We start from the raw sequence: 12,296 nt of genomic DNA on the forward strand, positions 1-12,296 counted from the left end.
TTTGTGTGTTTGTTGGTGGCTTAAAAGGCACACACATGAGCCACATTCTCTGTTTGTTCCTTGCAGCCTGGTGTCCTATCAGTAACTGGCCCAGAGATGCCTACTTCGATATATTCTAGTCATATGTGGTTGTTTATGCGATTTGTCCTACAAATATAACCAAATGATAAACCACAATCTGATTAAATGTACAATTTTTTAGTATTTATATTTAATTTTTTATGATTAACTCCTTCCTACCTTAAGTTGTCTAAATGTTTTCCTTTAAAATGAAAAAACGATATACCTATGAAAGCTAATTTTGCCAAACCAAAGTTGGCAACACTGTTAAGAATCCGTAATATCCCCCTAAGGTATCAGCTCCTTGTGGATCGAGTTCTCAGGTTGGCAGACAACCGTCTCGGGATTCAGGGAGTGGCTGCCCGAGTACCTCCAAATGGTCTTAGTGGAGGGCACTGCGGTTGTGTGCTCCCCCTTCACTTTACACGCTCACATGGATGGGAAACGGCTGGCAGTTAGGCAGCTTGCCACAAAGGGAGACAAGAGGATGGGGCGATGGGGATGGTATTGTGGATGGACGAAGACAACCACTTGGAAGCAGACTCCGTTTACTTGTCAGTCAGTTAGGCAGCTGGCCCGTTCCGGGAAATTCCCCGCCGGCCACAGGAAATGCTACACGAAAAGTGAAAGCAAAAGCCGCACACGATGATGATAACTTGTAAGTTGGTCGGATTCCAGAAACCAGAATCAAGAAATACTTCGGTGGAAATAGCATAAATTTCAATTTTAGATTATGTGTGCTTAATAAAATATTTGCTCTTATCTGCGTACTTCTCCTTTACCGTTCTTTTGTGCATATTTTATGTTTGACTTTTATGTACACGAGGCATCCTCCTTCCTATTTGCGGTGCTCACACGGGATTGTCTATAAAAACCTGGATGTCTTGAAGCCCCCAAAAGAGAATCTTTAATTTGGCACTTTCTCACTCGCTGGTTCTTTTTTCACTGGGGAACAGCATTTAGGCCATGTGCCAAGCCACCTAAATTGTGGCTAATTAACAAATGCCACGCACACTGAAAGTTGTCTGAAAAACCTGTCTGGCTTAACTAATGGAAACGTTGCTTCTCCCCGGGGTGTTTATCTTAAATGCGGCCCAGAAAAAGTAGGCTATGGATTTTGGCCTCTTTTTAATACACGTTCCGCGCTGCAAGAGTCGGTTATTTAAGGTCCTATAACTCAATCCAAATCTTCCCACTCCCCGGCACCCAGCAGATTATACAAATTTATGCAACAGTGTTGGCACTTTGTAGCCCAGTCCCTACTACTTCTTTCTTCTTTTTTCCAGTTTCGTTGGGGAACTTTATGGCATTACTGACTACTGCTGCTGGTGCCGCTTTTTTTATGACGACCGACTACATGGCTGCTGCTGTTGCGCATTTCCGCTGCCTGAAAGCTGGCAAATGTCTGGGTTCTACAGCTATATCTATATATATATATGTATATGTCTTATATATATATCCGTGGCTATGTAAAGCTGAGGTGGATTTTGATTTTCATTAAAGTAAAGTGAAGAGAAAGTTGTTGTGGCGAAAAAACAAATTTATTGCAGCCACAGCCACACGCATCGACTTCAAAGTAGATTTTCCAGCAATGTAATTTGGCTTTCCGCTTTTTTTTCAAGCCGCACTTTCTTTAAAGTGCCGCTCTTTAATGGCCATTTAAAAATACATCAAAACTCGCTTAATTGTGGACGCTAGTTTATGGCAACTTTCGCTGAATCGCATTTCCTTTGAGAGGCTGGTGGTCGTAGCGAAGATGCCCTCGAGATCGTCATCGATGTGTGGGAGTTGCACAGGCAATTGGCTCGGGTTTTCTTGGCTGGCAGCTTGCCAACGAAACTGGCAACATTAAAACAAACATTATTACCAACGGCACCGCAAGGCATTCAACTTGAGTGGCTGTAAATGCCACAAAAGGCCCGCAAGGATCGCCAGGACGTGCACTTACTCAGCGAAGGAGGAGCCGGAAATTTATTCGGCCACGGATGCGGGTACGGGTACTGGCAATGGCGACAATGAAACGTTTTAAAAGTTAGCAAATAATTGCGACTCAAATAGAGCGAAGGCAATTGCATTCAGCCAGTTGGAACACAAACATTAAAAAGTATTTCAACCGTCGTGTGCAAATGGGAAAACGACTTAAGAACTGACTGCCCAACAGGCAACAGCTCCGGAGCAGCTTAACGAGCACTTTGGGAGCATTTCACCCGGACACGGACACATCGTGCCATCGCACGACATCAGCTCCTCCCATGTACATCTTCACACGCCGTACGGCATCGTTGCCACTTAATTGTTGTACGTTTTCCCCCGTTGACGTTCACGTTCCTCTAATTGTCCGCTCCGCTTTCGCTGCTACTTAATAATGCAGAAATCCTCAAAAATTCATGTTATGTCTGTGGCGACGTGTTTGAAACCATTTTACGCAAAACAGCCCCGGGGATTTTGCAGAAAACCAGGACAGACTTAAATGAGGCTTTGTACAGAAGAAGTCTTAGGAATATAATACAGAAATGTCTCAGGGGAAAAGCTTCACATAGTAAACAATAAATACAGTGAGTGAGCGAAAAATGTCATCTAATAATAAATAGAAATGGGATTTTTGATTGCGACAAAATTACTAATAAACATTATATATATTTTAAATGATTAATAATAATTGAAAAGTTTTTTATTATATTTTAATCAAATTTAAGGACTTAACTTCTAAAACTTCTAGTTCCGCTCAGTGTAAAAGGTCCTGTCTATGCACTAATTAAGTCAGTAAGTAAATCATGATTAGTACCCATCAAATTGAAGCCATTTCCCAGATTTTCGTCCAGCCTAATTCCCGGCATATGCTGGGCATTTTCTCGGGCCATAAATCATCTTAGAAAGCCATCCTCCAAACTGGTTCGATCACGCCTGACCTATATATGTGGCCATGTTGCGTGTTGCCCGACATTTCGGACATGGCCATGAAAGCCGCAAAAACATATGCAAAAGCAGCAGTTAACTGAGTGCGGCTGTCGTCTGCCAAATGTTTGTCAAAATGAATAAATTTTGCAAAATTAATTACAGTCGCTTGCTTGGCAACGTTCGGGGTGTTAATGTCTGGAAGGGATGGTTGGATGTCTGGCGTTGTCACCCAGCACGCAGCCAGGACAATTGGGCCAGAAGCACCCAGCAGGAGGACTGTATACCCAAACACACATTTGCTCACAATAGATTCGCGAGTTCGGTGCTGTGCGCTGGGAGTTTGGAGTTGGGGGAACAGGTGGTGCTGTAGCACCACTACGATGACTACGCACTGTTTGCCATTTTGCAGAGTGGCATACAAACTGAAACTCCGCACCCGGCCACTGCCAATGCCATCTGGCAACTGGTGTGGCAATTAAAAGCCCCAATTATTTTGACTTTAATCGATTCGCAGCGCACTGTCTCACGCATATCCCACCAACGCCTGTCTATTCCCCAAAGCGGAAATTGCGAGTTTGCCGAAAGACTCCGTTGGGAGTTCGCATTGCGTGACACCAGGCGTCGGGATATACACATCCCTGGAAACCAGGGGGCGGAGCAATCCGGGACTCTAGGCATGCATGTGTATTCACGACTTAACCGAAAAACTAATGTTATCCAGGTTAACGCTTATGTAGGTCAAACAAGAAATCAAAAGAAGAAAGTAACTTTTGTTTCCGTGGCTTCAGCACGAAATAGATAATACGTGGTAGATAGCTCAGTCATAGATTATTTCTATTAAATCTATTAAATATTGTAATATTTGAACTATTGTTGAGTTTTGTTTAAACAAAAATAAATATCATGTAAATAAATAATGTAAATTTAAACTCACTCAGATTCATTGTTTTCGAAGACGAGTTCGCCACGAGCCTCCTCGTAGTCCTTGGATTCGGTGGCCGTGTCGTTCTCCGTCCAGTAGGGCACAATGACAGTGCCACGGGCGCCGGAGTAGCGCATCACCTTCAGCTCAAACTTGCCGACGGATTCGGTGATTTCGAAGGCCGAGTCCGTGAAGGCGAAGATGCCCGCGTGGTCGTCGTCCAGAATCATAACGGTGGCTATCATCGGCACGGCCAGCTTGACGCCTTCGGAGGGATTGAAAAGGCGGATGTAGAAGCATTCGTCCTCCTCGAAGACGTCGTCATCGATTACCTCGATGCGGAAGCGCTGCTCGTCGACGCCCGGCGGGAAGCTGAGCAGGCCCTTACGGCCCACGAAATCGGTTCCGGCGGAGGCGGTGCCATCCTGCGTCTCGTACTCAACGCTGGCGTACACGGAGAGGTCGCCGCGACGGACCACTCGCACCTCGAACTCACCGCAGTTCTCCATGACGGTGTAGTGGCCGGGCTCGAAATACATTCGGATTAGGTCGTCCGTCTCGTCATAGTCGCCGGAGTGCAGCTGGGCTTTGACCTCCGTTAGGTCGCTGTGGGCTCGCTCCTGGATCTTGCGCATTAGGTTGCCGCTGCCGACCATCTTGCGAGTGGCCTGGATGCGGTAGAAGGCGCGCGACTTGCTGCTCCGCGCCAACACTTGCTCCTGGGCCATCATTTCAAGTTGCTCGAGATCGGCGTCGGGGTACTTTTGGCGCAGCTTTGTCAGTACAGTGACGTACTCTCGACGGGCCTCGTCGAAGGCCTCGGCCTCGTTGGCGCGACCGGAAGTGACCATCGGGTGTTTAGGGCCCTTCTCCGCATCCATCTCCACCTGGTCGTGCTCGCCGGCAACCACGGTGCCGCGCTTGTTCACCCGGTAGTTTTTGTCCATATATTTGTAGACCAGTAGCCGCCGCTCGGCGATGTAGGCCCACAGGACGGTCAGCGGGAAGAATAGCAAGGTCACGATCGCCTCCCAGACCTGGATCACGCCAGGCGTGAACACGGATAGGATAAGCCACAGCCACACATAGGCGAAGATCGAGAAGGCGGCAGTAACGAAGAATACCCGCAAATGACGGATTCTCCGCACCTCGCCCGCCGGAATCCAGATCATGCACACGGCGATGATCATGAACAGATTGTAGGCGGCAGATCCCACGATGGTGCCGGGCCCAAGATCACCGCTCTCGAAGTCCTTGGCGTAAATCTCTATAACGGAGAGGAGGATTTCGGGTGCACTCGATCCGAGAGCCATTAGCGTGAGATTGGCCACTGTTTCGTTCCAGATACGGACGTGCATCACCTGCTTTGTGTTGTTGGGGCCTTTTACCACTACTGCCCGTTCAATCGATGTAATGGCTTCGATGGCGGCCATGAAGCGATCCGCAATAATGGACACGCCCACAAACAGGTAGATCAAAAGGATGAAGTAGACAAAGCCTCGGATGAGGCGGTCACCAATGGAAAGATGCTTCTGCGGCATCCACACGGGAAGGACGAGACCCACACTGCATTCACGTATTTCTTCCACGTCCGGTGCGTCCACATTGGTCTTCTTCATCTGCCTTAGATCATCCTCCAACTGAGACGGCGCGCCTTCGTCGCCCTCTTCGCCATGAACCACTTGTCTTAGCCGCCGGCTAAGGAAGGGGCCGTCATCCAGGCTAAGATTACTACTACTCAGGTCGGAGGAGGAGGTGATATTGAGATACGCCCGCCGCGTTTCGCTCTCCTGGACTTTGATCAGCGACTGGGCGGTGGCATAAACAAAGATCACAAATAGTGCGCAGGTGAAGATGGACTTGATGAGCAACTGCATGGCTGGGTATTAATTATAATGGCTTCTCCTTATCCTGGAAGTGATTGGGCTGTCCCGTTGGCCTAACTTTGGAAGCTTTGTTGCGTTCGATTTGGCTGTGATTTGTGCTGGTGCAGTTGCTGTTGCTTGTTGCTAGATGCAAGTTGCTGCTGCTGCAGTTGCAATTAATGTTGCTGCTAGGAGTGTTGTTACTAGTTGCTAGTTGCTGGTTGCCAGTGTCGCCAATGTCGCTGTCGCCCGGTGCTAATGATGGTGACTATGACGTGGGACCGCGAGACGGCATTCTCGCAATGGCACGTTCAACACTCTGACGCAGTTGGGCCGCTGCACCTGAGGGAAGGAAGAGACGGGAAAGATGTTAGTTAGTTAGTTGGTTGACTTGCGACCATTACGATTGCGGTTCCTATTCTTGGTCGCCTATTTCGGGTGCATTGCATCACGAGTGTGTCGCCAAGCGCAATGCCACTGTGAAGGTTGCGAAAGCCCGCAAATAGTCGCTAGAATAGACCGCCTAGATCACCAAACGGGCGGCAAGGAGATGCATCAAGTAGGGTGGTACAATGGGTTTAGCAAAAAATCTAACAAATAATACACGCATGATATGAATTGGCTAAATATTTCAAGCTGCGGCTAACAAACCAAGAAAACCTTTTTACATAATCATGATAATAGCAATTTCCTTAAGCCAATACAAAAATTGTGTCTCAAAGGCATCTACAAAATCGTTGACTTACCCACAATCAGTAAAGAATATTTATATTGCATTGATTTAAGGCTTTGCCAATGTTTTAAAACCTTCAAAACTAGGTACATTGAAACAAAGAGAATGTAAAATAGTTGAGAATTATTGTAGATATTTTTATACAACTGATACAGATAAACTCATTTAAGTAACTAAAATAATTGCTTTTCGGCAAAATCATTGCCTTGTTCCCGTAGTAACAAAACAATCTCCGCAAAAATTTTCGAAATTAAATTTATGAAGAGTCAGTATTTCGCCCTGTGTGTGGAGGTGGACGTTGGGGGTGTAGCTTTTCTTTGAGCTTTGCCAGGCATTCGTCGTTCAGCTGTTTTGTGTATTTACACGAAAACGAAATTAAATGCGTAAATAGACAGCATAAAACATAAACAAAAGTGCAGCTATAAAATTCGCCAGAGCAGACGAAAAAACTACAAGCAAACAAAGTTCATTTTCCGAGGAAATGAAAAACAGACCTAGATGAAATTCAGCTGCACAAAGTTTGTTGCAAATTCAATTTTAAGCCGAAAGAGAGGCAAGTGCAGAGGAATGGTCTTGGCAGAGATCGATATTATATACATGTGTACATAATTCTCCAATGTCAATAACGGGAACCAGAAACGGAACTAAAAACATTAACGTTTTGGCTGGCAACAAAAAGCAAACAAGTGACTGACAAGACAGACCCAAGATAAATGCAGAAAATAAAGCAGGGAAATTCGAGTGAATTGCAAACTTGCAGATAAAAACTGTTGACAGTTGGGGAAACTAGGGGGTCTGAAGACATGGGGAAACGACTTTTAAAACTTCAAATGGCAACAAGTCGAGGGGAACACTGCACCGAGAACTATTAAACATCATAAAAAGTTATATCACTGCTAATAGATTTTTAATGATTTTCTTAGTAAGAAAATTGAAGAATTTAATTAAACTTTCTAAACCATAAAAGTTTATATTATTTTCATATTAATATAGTCGTAGTCTTTAGTCTTGTTTATACAAGAACTTGATATTAATAATAAATCATTATATGAGTATGTATTATAGCCCAATTTAATTTGACCTTTGCTTAAATTATGGCCTTGAATTCTGGCGTTAATCAATGTGATTCTTACGAAACATAATTTAAAACCGTTTCATTTGGTGCACTATTCATTTTCATAAATACATATATGAAGGTAAAGCCAATTGATTATTCCATATTTATTTGAGTTGATTGCTGTATTGACTTTAATTACTTTATATTTGCACATATGGCTTGTTTATGAGGCAATATTCTTTTTTTCCAGTGTTTAATAGAGACACTTTTGGTTCACTGGAAATGATTTTCTCCTTAAGAGGAAAACTGACACTAGGAACTTTTCGTTTACAGTTCGTCGAGTTAAAGTTGCCGCTTAAGCTTTCGCATTCAGACTTTTAGCGTATTTATAGTTTGGTATCTTTTTTTTAATATGCACATTTGGATCACAAGCACCATCGTTCGGATGGCACAACCCTTTTGGCGCTGGCTTCGAAATCCAATAAATCAATATGCCCAACGGTTTATGGCGAAGGGGCTAAGATAATCATCAACGTTTGCATTAATTTAGCAATTACAACAAGAGCCGACAGCAGCGCCGATATATGTGGATAGACAAAGAGTGGGACAGACTGATGACTGAGCGAGTGAGATGGAAAACAGCTGGGGAAATGGGAAATGAGTAGGGAGAAATCGGGGGGAAACGGGAGAAAGTAAATGAAGATGAGACAAATAGACGCCCCTGGGAGCACGGAACATATGCTGGGCAAGCGTTCCAATTTTCCCACTTCATTCATCCTCCTTCTATCCCATCCACCATCCGTTTTCCATTCCGGTGGTAAATTGCATTTGGCCATTATTGGAAAATGGTTGCACGTCGGGTTAAGAGATTGCAAATTAATTAAAAAGCTTTGGCCCCGGGCAAGTGAAAATGCCAGCTATCACGTTGCTTACATTGCTCAGCTTATCAAATGTATCGAACTGATTTTTCAGGCAGCCTTATAGACTCGTTAAAGGCCGTACAACTAAAATTAACGTGGATTTTTAAATTTAGCACAAACAAAAAATAATATAATCGTCTGGCGATCGAACGCGCCGCGTTTCGCCAAGGATTGTGACTGAGAATGCGACTGAGCGAATATGAAAGAGTATGAACGTGGGAATGGGAATAGAAATGCACAGGGAGAAATTTGTAGGTATTTTAAACTCATATTTAAATCGCTACAAATTATATTAACAGGGTTATTTAGCATATCAAAACTATGATTCAAACACTAATTAATTTAAAAACGACACCTCGCTTCTAAGTCAATATATAAAAATCTGAAACTTAACTAAAAGTCAATCTATCATTAGTAAGTGAATTAGCTTATAAAATATTGTTCAAACAAAAGTGTCATGAGAAGACAAAGAAGGACAAAGTAAAAGTCAAACATAGTTATAATTTCTGATAAAATGCCCTACATTTTTATAGGTAAATAACTTCTAAAATTACTCTACAGTTTCATCATCATAATGGGATTTTGTATTTAATAAAATGTGATTCTATTTGGAATATATGTTTTATCAAATAATTATTAACAATTTCCCCCAGTGTAGTAATGAGAATGGGCAAAGATGAGCGGGCCAAACTAACTAACGGCACTTTGTTTACGTTACGCTGGCGCTTTTACGTTACACAAACGTATGTACATACGTTTCGGACGTATTGAAGTAGATCCAATTTTTCGGTTTGGTCCCAAGTTCAAGGAACATTCCCGTTCGAAATGGTCTAGTAAATCAAACGCAACCGCTAATTTGCTGTTAAGTAATTCCCCAGTATACATATGTTTTTCTATATAAATAGAGAGAACCCGCCGAAGTTCAGTTGCTCGTCAGCTGGCACAGATTTCGGATTCCATTTTTTCACGATTCTCGATTTGCAAAAGCATTTGGCAGCCAACGCACGACTAAATCCATCGCAAGAATCCCCATATTACCACCTGTCTGTCTGCCTCTATTTTCTCTCTTTATCTGTCGGTATTCCTCTGTCATGTCTCTGTCCCCCAGTTCATAATTATTTGGTCTGCACGGCTTTTGTTCTGTGCTCGTTTTTTTTTCATTTCTTTTTTATAGTTTTCGGTTTTTGGTTTGGCCAGCCAGACACTTACTATGGGAAATCGGATGAACTCTCAGGCACAAAAAATAGGAGAAGAAACGGAAAATGGGAAAAAAAATCTATCATTCTGTAGTGTTGAAACGTAAATGGTAATAATTCAAAGGGAAAATACGATTTTTTCAAAGAACATAAAAAGTAGTGTGTAAATCTATTTACGAGTCTGAGTAAATATTTAATGAAAATTGCTTGAGCTGTTTTTACATTAGTAAATATCATTTGTAAACTATTTAATCACAGATGATCTTAACCCAAAAGATCTAAGACTTTCGTTTTCTATTCTTTTCTAGCATAAATAATGAACTTTAATAATAAATAATAAATTTTATTTTGTGTTCGATTTAAGTATATATATCCAATTTTAAACAGCCTTCAACAAACAAAATGTAGTTTAGTATTTTTAAGTACCGTCATGACAGCGTGTGTGTGACGATTCCCCTTTTTATTATTAAACATTTGCTTGTGGTCTGAGCTCTCTATTATCTGACATTTCCTCCACCTTTCGCTCTTTGCCCGATAATTTTGTTTAGCCTTTCTTTTTCTAGTTTGTTTATTATTGTCTGCGGTATTCAGCTAAGTTTAACAAAATTCAGGCAATCATTTCGGTAGCCATGCAAATGCCGTGCTAATTTTGTTGACCGTGTGGTTCCTCATTTCAAAAACACTTTCATCGTGAACAAAAGACGCCTGCAGAGACCCAATATGCCGGGCAGACATGTGAGGATTACAGCATCTCATGTGGATATGCATGTTCATATGTGTGCTAGGTGGCCACACATAATTTATTCGCATATTTTCCGTCTCCCAGCTAAGCGGCTTTCCGTGCGCATTTCATTTCTATTCCCACACATCGTCATGGGCATACAGATGTGATCATAATTCTAGCACATAAAATATAAAACTCGAGACTTGTATTTTTGGTGCTATCGCCAACATTCTTGGTGGAGAACTCTAAATTTTTGATTTTTTCAATATACTGTATTTCAAATTTAAACTGAAAACTCTTCATCTACGTATATCTCCGGACAGTCGCAAAAGTAGACTGACATGGGTAGATAAAATCGGAATATGATTCAGATCAAGATTATACTCGTTTGAACCGCCTACTATCTGTTACAGACTTTTTGACATCGTCAATATACTTTCTACCGGTAATGGGTATAAAAACTAACTAGGCCTAGCGATAGTCTTCAGCGATCTCAAGGGCTCTTCGGTTATATTTACAAAAAGTCTTATCACAAACACCACTCTTCATTCGAACTTCGAAACACATTGACGTCTTTAATCTGTTCTCTTGAATTTCCAACAATTTCCCCGGGTTCCCTCGTTATTATGATATTTTGAGCACTTATTTTGTTTGTTTGTGTTTGTGTTTCTCTATCGTGATTTTGTCCTAAACAAATGGACTGCTGTTAGAAATAAATTATTAAGGTTTTATCTAGTTGTGAATAGTTATCTCTTCGACTCATTGTGCTTCCAACCTGATTGCAGTCATTAGTAAAATCTTAGTCTGCTTTTAACACTTGCCTACATAGCTATGGAACCGCTGACCTGCTGCATGGAAAAGTGCGAATTCAATAATGTTATAACGACCGAAGAGAATGTTAAATGCTGGTTATGTGACGGATATGCCCATATCGAATGCGCAGACATAAGTGAAAATATTCGGAACTTAATCGAAGGAAAAAATGGTCTCAAATGGTCCTGTGAGGACTGCAGAGTAATAAAATCTCAAATGGGAAGATTTATGAGGCAAACGCGCATGGAAATTATCGAACTCTTCAACGAAGTTCGAGCTGTCCATGATAAGGTTTTGAAGCTGGAATCAGCCTTTTCATCTCGTAAGATGATAACATTTCTTTTTTTCTTAAGAACTAAACGTATTTTCAACCTTAAAAGATATTCTAGACTCTCAAGGTCCTGCTAATCCTGCTGATGATGACTCTGATCGTGTTACAGATCTCTTTAAAAGTTCTACAACTACCAAGGAAAAATCTATTTTGGAAGGGGAAACTGAAACTACCCAGGCATCTGATATAAAATACCCCTCGATTTTTGCTGTACCTCCTAAAAAATATCATAATCCGGATCTTAGAGTTCTACCTACTCCGAACTTCCTAAGAGCTGTTCCTCCTATAAAGGCTTTGTTTGTCTCTAGGCTCTTGCCTTCGACTACTGAAGATGCCCTAAAGCATTACATAGTTACTAAACTTTACAATGCCAATCCCGATGACATTGTAGTGCAAAAATTCAGGAATAAAAAAAATGAAAATATATCGTCGTTTAAGGTCCTGGTGCCTATTCCGTTGTATGAAAAGATATCTAATCCTGGATTTTGGCCGGAACATATCATTGCGTTTGAGTTTGTGAAAAAGAAATTCTTAAAACCCAATAATGATAATAGTAATAATTTAAAATTTACTTCTGATTATTCATGATTTGAGAGGTGGAATGTAGTTGATTCTTACACGTGTATACCAACTTTAAAATTGTTTATAATTGTTTTTTAATAAAAATGAATCACAGAACACATTTTTTTGCCAGTTAATTTATCTAAGTTGGCACCTCTAAAACGAGATTTAATTTAATCACTGACCGTTGTGCATATATAATGCCTTCAATGCGCT

At 41.8% G+C, this 12,296-nt stretch overlaps 2 protein-coding genes across 11 annotated transcripts in view; one reads left to right on the plus strand and one right to left on the minus strand.

Annotated features, from left to right (window-relative positions):
- Window positions 1-12,296, minus strand: part of LOC108110200 (sodium/calcium exchanger 3) — a 37,013-nt gene that overhangs the window by 16,158 nt on the left and 8,559 nt on the right. For 3 of the 9 annotated variants that reach the window (XM_017219174.2, XM_017219173.2, XM_017219172.2), the window contains exons 1-2: window positions 8,469-8,644; window positions 3,893-6,087 (exon numbers count right to left, since the gene is read on the minus strand). In XM_017219174.2, the coding sequence (XP_017074663.2) occupies window positions 3,893-5,757 (1,865 nt within the window). In that variant the 5' untranslated portion in view covers window positions 5,758-6,087; window positions 8,469-8,644. Of the gene's footprint in view, window positions 1-3,892; window positions 6,088-6,491; window positions 6,575-8,468; window positions 8,646-9,210; window positions 9,323-12,296 lie in introns of those variants that run through there. The other 6 variants (XM_017219167.2, XM_017219171.2, XM_017219170.2 and 3 more) reach the window with 4 other exon arrangements.
- LOC108110202 lies at window positions 9,517-12,243 on the plus strand. 2 transcript variants are annotated; one of them, XM_017219176.2, is made up of 3 exons: window positions 9,517-9,761; window positions 11,179-11,510; window positions 11,578-12,243. In XM_017219176.2, exons 1-3 carry the CDS (start codon window positions 9,718-9,720, stop codon window positions 12,105-12,107), a joined length of 906 nt encoding a protein of 301 aa, XP_017074665.2. In that variant the 5' UTR covers window positions 9,517-9,717; the 3' UTR covers window positions 12,108-12,243. The 2 variants fall into 2 exon arrangements, with proteins under 2 accessions (XP_017074665.2, XP_017074666.2); XM_017219177.2 differs by lacking the exon at window positions 9,517-9,761 and having other exon boundaries at window positions 10,848-11,510; window positions 11,569-12,241.

The sequence above is a fragment of the Drosophila eugracilis genome, unplaced genomic scaffold (genome assembly GCF_018153835.1).
Source record: "Drosophila eugracilis isolate 14026-0451.02 unplaced genomic scaffold, ASM1815383v1 contig_1135, whole genome shotgun sequence".
In the NCBI taxonomy this organism is placed as follows: domain Eukaryota; kingdom Metazoa; phylum Arthropoda; class Insecta; order Diptera; family Drosophilidae; genus Drosophila; species Drosophila eugracilis.